Source organism: Anastrepha obliqua, chromosome 6, assembly GCF_027943255.1.
Source record: "Anastrepha obliqua isolate idAnaObli1 chromosome 6, idAnaObli1_1.0, whole genome shotgun sequence".
NCBI lineage: Eukaryota > Metazoa > Arthropoda > Insecta > Diptera > Tephritidae > Anastrepha > Anastrepha obliqua.
Window position 1 is genome coordinate 79,823,681 of NC_072897.1, and position 16,171 is coordinate 79,839,851.

At 38.6% G+C, this 16,171-nt stretch overlaps 1 protein-coding gene across 6 annotated transcripts in view; it reads right to left on the reverse strand.

Annotated features, from left to right (window-relative positions):
- The window catches only part of LOC129249802 (calcium/calmodulin-dependent protein kinase type II alpha chain), a 446,460-nt gene that overhangs the window by 99,191 nt on the left and 331,098 nt on the right, over nucleotides 1–16,171 (reverse strand). For 5 of the 6 annotated variants that reach the window (XM_054889448.1, XM_054889447.1, XM_054889451.1 and 2 more), the window contains one exon: nucleotides 11,637–11,729. In XM_054889448.1, coding sequence (XP_054745423.1) covers nucleotides 11,637–11,729 — 93 coding nt within the window. Of the gene's footprint in view, nucleotides 1–11,549; nucleotides 11,582–11,636; nucleotides 11,730–16,171 lie in introns of those variants that run through there. The other variant, XM_054889452.1, reaches the window with a different exon arrangement.

Sequence of the window (16,171 nt, forward strand, 5' to 3'; positions counted from 1 at the left end):
AGTTGGAGATTCCTCGTAGTGAAAAAGCGAGAAAGGTCGGTGAGGTAGTTGTTCACTTTGGAACACAGGCCATCGATGTCATTGCCCGACGCCATTATCGGACAGTTGTCAGGGTATGAGACCAGGGAGACTCCCGTTGGTGGTTGGGGCACTTTCGAGATGTAGAAATTGAACAGCAAGGGAGAAAGGACACCACCCTGCGGTACACCTTGCTTTATGTTCCTCTGCTTTGATGTTCGATCTCGAAAAATCACTGACGAGTGACGACCTCTCAGGTAGTTTGCGGACCACCTCTTTAGCCCTGGCGGGAGTCTCGACTGATAAATATCATCTAGTAGCGTGGAATGGCTGACTGTGTCGAAAGCCTTCTTCAGGTCCAACGCTACTAGGATAGTCCTCTCGCAGGGGCGATTTTGGTTAAGGCCGCGGTTTATCTGGGCGTTTATGGCGGTGAGTGCAGTGGTGGTGCTATGCACTCGTCGGAAACCATGCTGATGTCGGGCTGGGGCCAGATGTTTTGTGAAGAGTGGGAGTAGGAGGGCTTCAAGTGTCTTCACTAGTGGGGAAAGGAGAGTTATCGGACGATAAGAATCCCCTCATCAGGGATGATGAGAGTGGCCAAGGACAGGTTGAAAACCCTTGTGAGAAATCCTACTCCCAATGGTGTCAGGTGCTTCAGCATCAGCGCGTTTAGTACATCAAGACCAATGGCTTTTGATGTTTTAGATTTATTGATGGCCCCCTGAACCTCATCACCGGAGAAAGTAAGTGGCGCACTGTTGTTCGTCAGTTTGTGCAGCCTTCTGGTAGCACGACGCTTGGATCTGTGGGCCGGAGGATGCAGTATAAAAAGCCGGCTAAAGTAGCTCGCGCATCTCTTCGGGTCCGACGAAGTGCAACCGTAGTGCCACCGGTGGTCACGCTCGTTTGCCAAGCTGGCTGCTTCGGCTGGGAAATGAGGACGGATGTCCTTGAACCTTAAAGCTGGAATGAAGCCGGCCGCAGCAGCTGTGAGCACCTTGCCGAATGCGCGCACATCGGTGGGGATAGGAAGGGCGGCGAAGGTGTCTTCGGTAAATTCCGTGAAGCCGGCCCAATTAGGTTTTTTAAAGTTAATATAGGACCGGTGGTTCGCGAACACAGAGTCGCCAGGTCTCTCAATCGAGACGAAAATGGGCAAGTGGTCTGATGCAAGCGATAGCATAGGTCGCCACGTTATGCTATTTATCAGACCCGCGCTAGCTATTGCCCACTACCCTGGAGGGGGCGTCGTCGTTCACAGTGCTGAATGTCAAATCGTCTATTTGCTCTGGCAATTGCTGTCCCCTACGATCGTTTGGCAGGCTTGAATGCCAAAGATCGTGATGCGCATTGAAGTCACCTACAACCAATCGGTTTTCACCTCTGATGAGCGCACCTATATCAGGGTGATATCCTGCCGAGCAGCAGGTGACAGGGGGTATACAAATATTAAATATTTTGGGCTCGGAATCGCCTGTCCGGACAGCTATGCCTTGACATTCCAAGGTGCTATCCCTGCGGTCGATCCCTTCATCAATGAGACGATACTGCACTGTGTGGTGGACTATAAACGCTAGGCCCCCACCGTTGTCTTGCTCGCGATCATGTCTGTGCACGTCATAGCCATCCCTGGTGATCAGAGAGGACCTAGCGCTTGGGATACTTGGACCGCAGCTATTGGGATACTGTGGCGGCTCATAAAGTCAGCTATCTCGTCGACCTTACTCGTGAGTCCGTTGCAGTCGTATTGTAGAAGCTTAAAGCTTCTATGTAAGGCTGTTGTAACACGGGAGGGTGAGGGACGCGTGGGGTTGCCTACGTTGCGCCTGCTGTGCAATTCGCTGTAGTTGTTGCGGCCTGATGATGGTGGACGGCCGCGCCACGGAGGCGGTTGCGGGTGCAGAGCTCTGCAGCAGGGGGCAACGTAGTCAGTTGTCCACTCACGGGTGGTGCGCAGGCCGGAAAATCTCCGAAAGTGGCACCAGCCATCGCAAGAATTGCATTTGACTGATGCCAGATTCCGAGGTATTACGGTCTGACACACGGAACAGACTGTGCCGGGGACCAAGAGCTGCTGGTTTGTCCCCGCACTGAGGTTGGAGCAGGAGGGAAGTAGATGGGTTAAGTCGGGGGAGTTTTGTTGCTCCGATAGGCTCCTCACCGTGGCGGTTGGTGGTGCCGGCCTATCAGGGAGAGTAGTAGCCGTGGAGGCATCGGACGCCTGCTGGTGGGAGCAACACGAGGCCACATACCGTGTGGACCACTCCCTATGAATCTTAAGGCCCGAACATGTCTTAAAGTGCCTCCACCCGTTGCACTTATTGCACCTAACCGAGGTGGAGTTCGGGTGGAGCCTTTTATGGCAGATGCAGCAATAGAAAACTTCTGGCCCAGGGTTGGATTCAATTCCAGCCCTGAAGAGAAGCATTTGGTGCAAGGTTGCTGCAAGGAGTTGCTCCTGTGACGTAAGGGGTGGGGTGATATGCTGTTCAGTAGACAGGGCTAGTTTACTGGGGCAGCAGCCCTTGGTCGGGAAAAACCCGAGTCATTCCGGTAACGTAGAACCGGCTGCCATGGGATCGAGCAGCGGGTTCCGTCTTCAGTATCGGGTAGGAGGAGGAGAAGCTTCTGGCGTCAGATACTGAGGAGGCTGAAATCAGGGTGTTGACAAAGGTTATCGAAGGTGAATATTCTTCAGATATACCTTCAGCACTCTAAGGCAGCATTCACAAATTCAGTTCAGACAATAATTCAAGAAGTGAGTCACTTTTTGATTTTATTCTAAGAAGAATTGGTTCCTTGTAATAGGAATAAGGACCCCATCTTTATTATTGCGACCTGGGAGAAAGAACTCGACCTGACCCTGGCTTTTTCTTCACTGACTTATAGAATATCTGAGTGAAGGGTTAACGCTTAATGCTCGGGACTCTCTGAAATTAGGGCTTCGTGTAGACGGCTCTTTAGTAGTCAAAATAATTAGGGCTCCCTCGGGATGGGAACTGTGGAAAGTAGGATTAGGAATCTACTAGTCCGAAATTAGGAAAGCGAAGCGAGACTCACAAAGGAGATTCTATGAAAGCCTGGAGGGCTAAAACGAGTCCGCGAGATTCAGACGTATTCTCCCGAGGAATTCCGAGGGGTACCTGAGAGACAGATCGATGGAATTGATTCAGGGTTATCTGAATCTAGTTGTGAAATGGACCACAAATTGAGGTCTCTCGAAAAACCTCTGAAGACGGAGCTCGTCATATTTACGGAGAAATATTCAAAACCTAGAGTTTTTCTCCCCTCAATAGCGGAAGCTAAATTGGTGCTCTTTGACAGGTTGAAGTACCTTGGACTTATCCTTGACAGAGGTCTAGATCTAACGTGGAAGCCAAACATTGAGGAGAGAATTAGGAAGGCAACAGTCGCCTTGTATAGTTGCAGGGGCGCTTATCGGTAAGAGATGGGGCCTCTCGCCTAAAGTTACGTTTTTGCCTTTATAACACAATTATAAAACCAATTTTGTTGTAGAGTATCCTTGTCTTATGGAACCCCCTGGAAAGGACGACATTAGTTAAGAAGCTGGAGAGGGTGCACAGTCCACCCTCATTGGAATCAGTAGGGCCCTTCGGACCACTCCTACTCGAGCGCTCAACGCTATGCTGAATCTGGCACCCGTGGAAATTGCAGGAAAAACTACTTCTGCACGTGCCGGAGTCAGATTGAGGTGTTCGGGCTATAAGCTTAACTTAAGCGATCATTGCACACCCTCGCTAGATCCGAGTGGAACTTTTTCCATTCATATTACCTTAAGAGAAGATTGGGCGAGGTGTAACATTTGGAAGCAGGGCATTGAAAATATGTTTACGGATCGCTTGAAGTTGGACGGTAGAGTATCCAGCTGAAGTTGCGGAGAGGGGAGTATTCTGCGAGGAGCTCCCCATCAAGCTTAAATATAGGCTTTCAGACGACAGTAGTGTTCTCCAAGCGGAAGTAGCCACACTCAGGGATGTAGTGGATTGTTTACTTGTTTCTGTAATTACTATAAAGCTGAAAAATATCTACTCCGACAATCAAATGGCAATTAGGGACTTGGGCTCGTTGTTTGTGCGGTCGATATGAGTCGAGGAGTGCCTGACTTCTCTCTCGATTGCATCCTAATTCTTCGATATTTGGCTCATTTGTGTTCCCGGTCACAGTGGCATAGAGGAAAACTGCTGGGCTGGTAAACTAACTAGACAAGGACCCTGGAGACGGTTTCATTGCATAATGAGAGAATTCATATATAATATTTACTAGTCCAGCAACGTGAGTATAGTATCTGGAGCTGTTCTAAATGTAGTTGCTGCTCATGAACGTCAGCCCGAGCCTGGCCAATAAAAAAAATTTTAAAGTCCGCCACCAACATGTATGGTTATATAAAGGGTGGTTAAATTTCAAGGCCCGATGTTGAATGTAAACCACACCTAAACGTCAAGTTTTTTCCTGCATTTCATTTGACATTTTTCAATTTTAGATTAAGGGGGAGCCTGGTTTATATATTTCAGAATATTCACACAAAGTTACAGAGCCTAATTCTCAATATTTCCGTAGATACAAAGCCAAAGGTAGGCGAGCGTTAGGTAGTTACGCTGTGACCGGACAGCTATATTACAAACTTTATCTTCTTTTCTCGAATTTCATTTTTATGATTTCTTTGAATTGGCGTACATAATGAAAAAAAAAAAAACGAATGAACCTTTTGAAATGAATCATAGCTTGTTCTCTTCAGTATTAAATTCTCTTCTATTTGAACTAACAAAATAGATTAAAAAAAATTTTTCAAGATTTTTATAACAAGTTAAAGTGAATTTTATTTTTATAGAAAGGCATTTTTTTCTTTAAAACCTCCAAAAAGTTGAAATTTTGAAATTTCTCTCAGTTTTCTTAGTTCATCTAGAATAAAAAAGCATATATATATATATTTTCCCGTGGTTCCTAGGTGGAACAAAGGCATGATAATTAGAAATCCATTTGAATTTTTTGCTTTAGATAATAATTACGAGCTGTATCTTGTACGCCAGTTGGAAACTCCAGCTTTGCAGCGCTCTACTAATTTCTGTGTTAAAAATTTTTTTCAACTTATTTTAACCAGCACTAAAACTCTTTATACTTTTTAAATGTTCATTAAAAGATAGAAAACACTTTGCAGTGCTAAATTAATTTTTTCCTTAAAAAAAAAAATTGCAAAGAGATGCAATTTTTAGACCTCATAAACCAGGCTCTCCCCTTAACTCAATTTGAACCACGGCAGGCAGTTACTGTGAAATTCTTCGCTATCGTGAGATGATAACGATTTTATGGCCCGAATTGGAAGATATGGATGTAGACAATATGTGGCTTGAACAGGACGGTGCCACTTGCCACAGAGCTAAAAAACAATGGCTCTTTTGCGCGAAAAATTTGATGGCCAAATAATCTCACGTCGCGGCGATGTCAATTGGCCGCCAAGATCATGTGATTTGACACCGTTGGACTTCTTTCTTTGGGGATATTTGAAAAAAAGGTGTACGTCGATAAGCCAGCAACAATTCAAGAGCTAAAGGATGAGATAATTCGGCACATTAACGGTATAGAATCTCAATTATGCCTCAGCGTCATCGAAAATTTGGACCATCGGATGGAGGTGTGCCGCCAAGGCCGCGGCGGTCATTTGGCCGATATTTTGTTCTATACGATGCTTTCCATTTCAATTCAACCGGGCTATTCGGGTCATGTTCTTCGATTTCGATGTAACTGAAATATGTTGCTCTCTGGTCAAAATAATGAGACACGTATTTTTTTGTTCACCCGAAAAAAATTTTTTTCAAGAGTTATCGGCAATTTTGTTTTTCGGCTCAAACTCGATTTGTTTTAATTATATAAGAAAAAATTTTTTTTAAATGCCCATAACTTAGTCAAAAATGTACCGATTTTAATAGTTCTGGGTTCAAGATCATCGTGATTAATTACACGAGCGACTTCATGTAAAAACAATTGCAAAAAAGTAGTTGAAAATTTTTTATTTAGCAAAAAATAAAAAAAATTGAAATTTTTTCGAACTTCAATATTTCAAAAAGTGTATTTTTTTTGTTTTTTATAACTTTTTCCAAATCAAGAGGACACCTCAAACTTCAATTAAGATGAATGCCCAGTCGCTAAAATGAGTTGTTTTTGAGTAATGAATTTTTGAGTAAAAACCCTGTTTCGCACTTTTTTGTTTTTTGCAAAATAAAAAATTTTCAACTACTTTTTTGCAATTGTTTCTACATGAAATCGCTCGAGTAATTAATGACGGTCATTTTGAACCCAGAATTATTAAAATCGGTTCATTTTTGATTAAGTTCTGAGCATTTAAAAAAATTTTTCTTATATTATTAAAAAAAATCGATTTTGAGCCGAAAAACAAAATTGCCGATAAAGCTTGAAAAAAAATTTTTTCGGGCGAACAAAAAAATACGTGTCTCATTATTTTGACCAGAGAGCAACATATTTGAGTCACATCGAAATCGAAGAACATGTCCCGAATAGCCCTTTTGAATTGAAATGGAAAGAATCTATATTATATAAGAAAATTTTTTTTAATTACTGATAACTTAGTCACAAATAAGCTGATTTGAATGATTCTGGGTTCAAAATAATCATAATTACTTACACGAGCGACTTCATGCGGAAATAATTGCAAAAAAGTAGTTGAAAATGTTTTATTTTGCAAAAAACAAAAAGTGCGAAACAGGGTTTTTACTCAAAAATTCATTACTCAAAAACAACTCATTTTAGCTACTAGGCATTCAGCTCAATCAAAGTTTGAGATGTCCTTTTGATTAGGAAAAAGTTATAAAAAAAAAAATACATTTTTTTAAATATTGAATTTCGAAAAAATTTCAATTTTTTTTCTTTTTTGCTAAATAAAAAATTTTCAACTACGTTTTCGCAATTGTTTCAACATGAAGTCGCTCGTGTAATTAATTACGATCATTTTGAACCCAGAATTATTAAAATCGGTTCATTTTTGACTAAGTTATGGGCATTTAAAAAAAAGTTTTTCTTATATAATTAAAAAAAATCAAGTTTGAGCCGAAAAACAAAATTGCCGATAACTCTTGAAAAAATTTTTTTTCGGGTGAACAAAAAAATACGTGTCTCATTATTTTGACCAGAGAGCAACATATTTAAGTTACATCGAAATCGAAGAACATGACCCGAATAGCCCGGTTGAATTGAAATGGAAAGCATCATACGTAATTGATACATACCAATATTATCATAATAAAGAGAAATACAATAATTAAAAAAAATTGTATTTTATTCAAAATCAACACCGGCCCTTGAAACTCAACCAGCCTTTATATTCAAGAAAATAGCTATCTGGCGCTTACACCCTTAGCGGGTGTTTGGCGAGCTCCTCCTCTTTGTGATGCGCGTGTTGATATTTTTTTCACAAGTGGAGGTAGCTACAGTTTTAATCCAACATCCGAACGGCAGATGGTGTTTTAGGCAGAAATACACTTTGCCATTACCTGCCAAGGGGCGAACCCATTCAGCTGCGGAGGCCACTTGTGGTTATACCCCACAAAATTGGCACAGCTTAGCTTACTTATGTTGAGAAATCTTACTGATAATACACCCAACTCTTTTTTTGCGAAAACAAAAACCATGTAGAAAAATTTATGCGATATTGGAAAATTTGGGGACATGTTCTACAACTTTAAAAAATTGTGTAAGATGAAAAACTTTAAATATTTCACCAAAAAACCGTGCAAAAGACCAAAAGAAGTAATAATGAAAACCATATTACATAAGTATTTATAAAACAAAAATAATAAATTTGTATTACAAAAAAAATTTAAATTAGTGTATTATGAAAATTTAATCGAACATATAAAAATTCAAATTGAAATTAAGAATAAAAACCAATTTTGCAACTATTCATCACTACATGATAACAAGCATGCACGTTTATTACGGACTGGACCAAAAATGCTTTCATCAGTATATACATATAAGTAAGTCAGGTACTATGTCGGGTATTATGTCAGATATGTCCAGCCCATCTGTCGAGTTTTATTCAAATTAATAACGGTTTCTGTTAGTTTTTTCTTTGTAACAAAGTCTATTATTAGCCATTGTTTTTTGCTTTCTCAAGTTGTTTATACCATACAAGGTGGCGATAAATTAATTACCCTATTGGGAAACTTACAGCTCTTGCGAACAGCATCGTACGTCAGACATATTTAACACTTGTTAACTAGACAGCTGCAGTATACAAACACATAAACACATAAATAGAGAGCGTAAGGGTTTAAATAAAGATTGAAAGTTTAATACACCGAATAGGTTCTTTCTAAAACATACTTATTGCATCATACATATCCCTAGTTAATCGTATACGAAAACTGTTTACTTAAATAAAGTATTCTTTTAGGAATCATGTTTTGTTTAGAAACATTTTTTGTTTTGTGATTCGTGCAGAAACGAAAATTTCGTATAAAAAATGTATTAAAAACTTGTGTTATTTCAAAATCATGTAAAAGAGACCGTATAAAAAGAAGAGAGGGTGTATAACACATTTAATAATGTATGTATGTAATGTATTGTCACATTTAATAAAGATGGTGCATGATAGTCTGAAAACGCTTAATTGGAGGCATGATTAGGCTAAATTACGAATCACATTTAACCGATAATACCACAACTTTAGGAGTTATTTAACAATCATTAAAGTGATTTTTAAGTCTATAATTAATATGTAGAAAATTATTGGAAAAGCCAATTAATACTGAATAATTTCGGAAATTTCTTTGCAGTGTCTACGCAGAAGCAGCGCAGTACACAGGGTGCTTACGATATTTGGAGAACATGAATATACATATGTGGCCATAACTTCCCGAAACCGTTTTTTTTTTTTTTTCGTCTTTTCTCAATAGGACACGGAGGATTACAACTTAACTCAAGATTTTGAAGATACATGCAGTTATCGCCGCTATACGAGGTGGTAATCTGGTCTTAATGGTGACGAATCAACAAATCCCATAGTCCCAATGGAAGAGTCGAGGAGAGCCAAGATTCACCGAAGCAGATCAGAAAATCACCGAACACGCAAAACACATGTTTTATTTATACCTCTCACAAATAAGCTAAACATGCTATATTGCTGAAACCGAGATGAGTTTACCAACATAAAAAAAAATATTCGAAAGTAGAAAGTACGTAGCCCGCGAAATTTGAAAGCTTCACCTTATTGCACCTCGTATGTGCAAATCACACCCATTTAGAAATCTCTAATTTTCTTAGGTACGCCCGTTAATTTGCTCATAAGGTTCGCCGTGAATTGGAAGCTTCAGGCGGCGATGCAGAATATGTTGCAAAACGCAAGAGACACGAGAAATGTTCCGACACCGAGGGCCCCTGCGTGAGGGCTTAATGTTTCTGAAAGTATTATCCGTTGATTTGCCTATGAGAGATCTTCCGGTATACATCCTACGTTACGCGCTGAAGACAGTTTATGTCGGAGCAAACACAAGAACAAGCAGGCTGCCGCCGTAGCCGAATGGGTTGGTGCGTGACCACCATTCGGAAATCACAGAGAGAATGTAGGTTCGAATTTCGGTGAAACACCAAAATTAAGAAAAACGTTTTTCAAATAGCTTTCGCCACTCGGCAGGCAATGGCAAACCTCTGAGTGTATTTCTGCCATGAAAAAGCTCGTCATAAAAAATACCTGCCGTTCGGAGTCGGCTTGAAACTGTAGGTCCCTCCATTTGTGGAACAACATCAAGACGCACACCACAAATAGGAGGAGGAGCTCGGCCAAACACCCAAAAAGGGTGTACGCGCCAATTATATATATATATAAACACGAGAACAACGAGTAATGCGATCAAAACGCTTTCTAAACTAAACTAAACACCTTGAAGCGAATAAGACGCTTTCGTTGTTTTCAGACGACAATATTTTTGACCAAGACCAAAAGACCAACCTAATAATAAGGAAATGGCTATGTTCCAATACTACAGAGGTTCCTGTTGTTATGCAGACGAAGGTTCTAACCATTGTCATAGGCTTAGGTGTTGTGAGCAACAAAGGGCATGCCATGCTACCACACTTCTTTACTGAAGGATTACGAGTGAATTCTGCTGCATATATCGATGATGTAAAGGCAGTAGTGAAACCCTGGATTAATAGTATACGCGGTGAAAGCCCATATGTCTTCAATCAAGACTCTTTGTTCCTTCACACAAAGCGGTGACGACACAAGATTGGATGGTTGAAAATTTCCATGACCGCATAACACCAAATTTATGGCCGCCTAATTCACCAGACCTTATTCGATTGGTTTGCTACGTATAGGGAGGGATACTTGAGCGTGAAATCATCTTCATAACACCATTTCTTCTCATAAGACTGCAATTAATACCGTTATGGCCAATATAAATAAGGAGCATTTGGTTCGGGCATGTAATCGTCTCTGGACCCAGATCGAGGAGGTTATTATAGTTATGGAAAGTTTATTGAGTGAATTTATAGATACATAATAAGTTAATGTTGCATGAAAAATTCGTGAAGTTTCATTAAATTTTGTTCAAAATAAAAGCTTATCAGTTTAACTCTTAAATTTTTCTCAAAGACTGTACGCACCCTTCAGATCAGATACATGTTTGTCCAAAGTTCAAACTAACGTCTTTGGACTTAAAATCTGAGCAGTAGAAAATCCTTTAGAATAAAATTCACGCACTGGCTAAAAATTCTACAGAGATGCGGCATTGGACGGATAATTTTTGTACGAACTTCACAAAAAAGAATTGACCCTTATATACCCAACAAAAAAATAAATACACTATATGCAAATATATATTATTTAGGATAGCAAATGAACTAAATATGGATACCAACAATAAGAAAAGTAGACAAATTTTACGAAGATTCCTAATAATGCATAACTTAAGTTAAACTTAATGAAAACTAAATTGAAAAATTAATTGACAAAATTTAGTTCTTACGGTGCCAAAGCTTTCCAATGGAAAACAATTAAAAAATGTTGAAAATATGTAAATTAAGACCAGTTAACTATTACTATACCATAGATACTTGAGATTCTATTGTAGTTCTAATATATTTTACAATAAGAATGAATAAATATAGAGCATACTTCAACAAATTCAAATAGAAGTGTATTTCAAACTCGACATAGTTTGCTGTCAGACAACATTTAAATTAGCATAATTATTTTATTTTCTTTCAAACTAGGTATTATTAAAAGTTGCTTTAAATACGTTTTAACGATATTATATTTAACATTAAAACCGATTAGAAGGGCTTTTAATTTCATATACTAACAAAAGCCAAACTTATAAATAATTATAGATAATAAAAAACTTTTTTAGCAATTTTTAATAACGTAGAGTTATAGTTTCGTAATTTTCTTTATATACTGCATACTGGCAAAATAAGTGAGAAAAGAAGTTTTTAAGAGTAATGTTATCTATCCTAAAACTAAAATAAAAACATAACACTATAATTAGAATCACCAAATTTACCATTTAATTTTTCCTGTTCGCTAAACCCATAAAAAGTAATTAAGATGTTTGGTGCAATAATTATTATATATTTACCCTTTACGTCGTCATCTTCTAAAGTTGTACTGGACGAGTCTGTTGATTCTTTAACTTGAGACCCTTCACCTTTCTTGGTGATCATACTCCTGCCTGTAAAATATGAAAACTCATATTACCATACACAATTTGTATCATATTTTGCAAAATTTACTTAATTTATATCCCACTGCAAAATAACCGAAATAGCAGTTTACATGACAAATTATGTTATTCATAGTTGTATTACTACGTAAAACTCAATGACAAAAAAAATTATGACCGAATTTGTATAGAAATCTACGCACAGATAAATGTGAAAGTAGGATTGTTTGTAGCTTATACATCAAAATCCCATTTTTCCGACAGCGACTTGATCACAACGGCCATGCGCACAAAAATTTATGAATTTGTTTACACCCTTTAGATGCATATATAAGTATCTATATACATTCTGTCAAAAAATATCGGAAATTGTTCATTTTAAAAGCTCGCGTTACACGTATGTCTAAATTTTTTTGCTGGAATGTTGGTACAACTGTCCTCTATAGTGTCACAGAGTTTGAGCGTGATCTGTCAATTAGCTTGTTTTTGGCATTTAATTATTATATCAGTCAACCGCAAGTGTGCTCTGCGGTTTTCACTATGGAATCAATGAAAATGTTGCAGAAAGCCTATGGCACGTGTGCTTTATCAAAAACACGGGTCTGCGAGTGGTATAAGGCTTTTGCAAAGGTCCGAGAAATCGTACAAGATTTGCCTCGATCTGGTCGCCCATCAACGTCTTCAACGGATGAAAACGTCGACAAATTCAAGGAAATGGTACCGGAAAACCATCATTTAAGTTTGAGGGAGATAGCTAGTGACCTTAGCGTGTCTCACGAATCAATTCGCAATATTTTACACCAACAATTGGGCATGGGACTCGTGGCTGTTCGACTCGTTCCAAGAGAGTTGAATTTCTTTCAAAAAATTCATCGGAAAAAGGGGGCTGAAGACATACATTAAATTAATAATATTACTTGGAAGGTATGCGCTCTTTAAGAGAGAATGTGCGTAGGAAACGGCCCATTTTGTGTAAAGAAAACTCATGGATCTTGCACCATGATAACACACAGTCTCACAAAGCTCATATTGTGAACACTTTCTTTACCAAAAACTCGACAAATATCATCGAACAACCATCGTATTCACCGAATTCAGCCCCCTGTGACATTTTCCTTTCCCCAAAACTTAAATTGCCACTCCGCAGACGCCGCTTTGAGTCGATAGACGCCATTAAGGAGAATTCGCTGAAGAAGATCTCTTCAAACGCGTTTAAAAGGGTCGTTAATGACTGGACTAATCATTGGCATATGTGTATTGCTTTGAATGGAGCCTATTTTGAAGGCGAAAAAATAAATTTTGATGACGGTACTTTTTTGACAGAATGTATGTATATACAGACATTGTCGCTCCTTATAAATGTGTTTGTAAATACATATTTGTGTTTTTATTGCATTAAAAACAAGTTCTTCGCATTTAGGGGATTCTCCTATGTACATACCCTATGATCAGAAAGTACCGGGAATATTTATATAAAACAACACAGAGTTAAATTTCAGCTTTTACATTTTCGTTCAAATTAAGACTAAGATGAAGGTTAACCCTCTAGTACCCAAGACCGCCTGTAGACGGCCTAAGTTTCTTTCACGCTTATTCCCTTTTAAAATACCATTTCATTACTTTTTAAACTCTTTCTAATTCGGGGAACTCCCAAAATTATTGCTGGTGCATTTGCAGCAGCGTCTTGTTTTTTAATCAGCCGTCATAGTCATTTGAAGTCGGAAAATAGTGAAGTGCGGTCAAATTAATTATTCTGCAAAAGTGGTGTATTTTAAAAATTAAATAAAAATATTAGAAGTGTATTTAGCTTATAATAAAAATTATCATAGTGTTGCTGGTTGTGTTCAAAATACGAAAGTTACAAATAATAACAAAAAAAAGTGTTTCCTGTATTTTATAAACCTTTGGGAGATGATATAAAAAGTCTTGACACTCCCTTTAAGTGCTTCGAGTACTTTTTGGGCGACAGTGTCATCGACCATATCGTGAAACAGACCAATCTCTATAGCGCTCAAAAGAATATTAGCACTACCTTTTCAACAACCAACTCGGAAATACGAAAATATATTGGTATTTTATTTTATATGTCCGTGTTTCGCTACCCAAACGTTCGTTCATACTGGGGTGAATATGCGTTCCAAATAATTCAGGACACAATGTTACGAAATCGATTTGATCTAATAAGAAGCAACTTGCATTTCAATGATAACGATAAGTTACCTGATAAAAATGCTCCAGATTACGACCGTTTGTATAAAATAAGACCTATCGTGGATCATTTCAATAACAGGTTTCAGTCCATTCCGATGACTCAACGTTAATGTGTCGATGAACAAATGTGCGCAACGAAGATGAAGACTTTCCTTCGACAATATCTGCCAGATAAACCACATAAATGGGGTATAAAACTCTTCGTTTTGTGTGACTCCTTCGGATTTTGTTATAACTTCGAAATATATTGCGGCGCAGGAGACTATGCTGTTCTGACTGATACACCAGATCTTGGGGCATCAGCGAATGTGGTGGTCCGATTGTCCGGTAATATTCCAGACTTTAAAAACCATATAACATATTTCGACAACTATTACACGTCACTGCCGCTTCTGGTTTATCTAAAATCACGCGGAATACATTCGCTGGGAACTATTCGTTCAAATCGAATTCCGAATTGCAAACTTCCGACAGATCTTGATCTCAGGAAACAACCCCGTGGATATTCAACTGAATTTTCCTAAAAGTTGACATTTCTTTATCAGTTTGGAAGGACAATAAAATAGTGCGACTCGCATCGAGGTACGCAGGCGAAAAGCCCTTCCAGAATGAAACAAGTGTTATAAACAAGGTGTCGCGGTTCGTCCGCTCAGAAAAAAAATTTGTTGATGTCGATTGCCCCAATGTAGTCCGTGAATATAATAGTCATATGGGGGGCGTCGACCTCATGGATGGACTAATTGGGCGATATAAGTTTCCGGTAAAGAGCAATAAGTACACAAACCGACTATTTATACACCTGCTTGATATGGCCATGATAAACGCTTATGTTTTGTTCAGAAGAATTAACAGGATTGACACGAATGCTAGGCAGTACCAACTGCCGAACTTCCGGGCAGAGTTCGCCTACGTACTCTGCAAACAACAATATTATTCAATACCAAGAGCTCCAGGTCGTCTATGACAAACTCCTCAAGTAAAATTTACTGGAACAAAAGCTTACTTACCTCCTGACGACGTTCGCTACGACGGAGTTGGACATTTTGCAAAGTTTTTATCACGCACCGGTAAAAAAAGGTGCAAATATCCTGGCTGCACTTCCGAAACTCAAATCGTGTGCCGAAAATGTAATCTGAATCTTCGTTTTTCCCAGCAAAAGGACTGCTTTCACAATTTTCACCATAAATAATTTGCACCAACTGCCTATTTATGCCCAAAAGCATGCCTTTCTTTTGTAGACATTTTTCTAAAACTATTTGAAATCAGACTGACTGTTTGTTTTGTATTGATTTCTGTTAAAAACTTTCTGTTTTGTTCAATAAAAGTACGTAATACACTGAATTTGCAAGTTTTTCATTTAGATTTTTTTTGGCGTTCTTTCCCAAAGTCGCCTGCAGGCGGAGTAAGGTTTTATCCCTATGTAATCGGATCAAGGAACAAAATTTCACTTTCTTGATAAAGAACCTATAATTTTACCATAATCCCCACCCAAAGCAATTTTTTTCATTCAAAAATAAAATTTGGGCAGTAGAGGGTTAAACATTCCTGAATTCCAACAATCCAAACAAAATTCCAGCAAATACATCTCTAATAATGCTCAAGAGTTCGCATTCGTTGTCATAAGCAAAATGTGTATGTAAACATGTAAAAAAGCCACATCTTGTTTTTAAGCAAATTTCTAACTTCACTGCTATATTACCAACTTCACACTGCTTGTATCTGTAAAAAAACTCATGACATCAACGTCAAAACTGTTTTAACGACAGTTCAATATATTGTTTGTAAGCCATCAAAAGCATTTGCGTCTCAGTTTTGTTGAATTTTTTTTCTGTGATGGAATTCAAACGTAATAGTGTGATTTCGTTATATTTTGCTGGAAAATCACAACCAGCCATTGTTCGTGAGCTCAGTCACGTCAAAGTGAATAAAATGTTTGTGTATCGCAACAGCGCTAGAAATGGTTCGGAAAGTGAAGGCTCGACTTCAACGAAATCCACGTCGAAGTGGAAGAAAAATGGCCAAAGAACTGAAAATATCGCAAGACAGCATTCGACGCATATTGAAAAATGAGCTCAAGGTCAAGGCTTACAAGTTTCCTAATTTCCTAACATTATGTTTTCTGGTGAAAAAGATGCCCCAATTGAGCAGTTCATAAACACTCAAAACGATCGTGTTTACTTGATCGAACGCTCATACGAGAATTTGAACCTACGTATGGGCACTAGGAGCAATTTCCCATT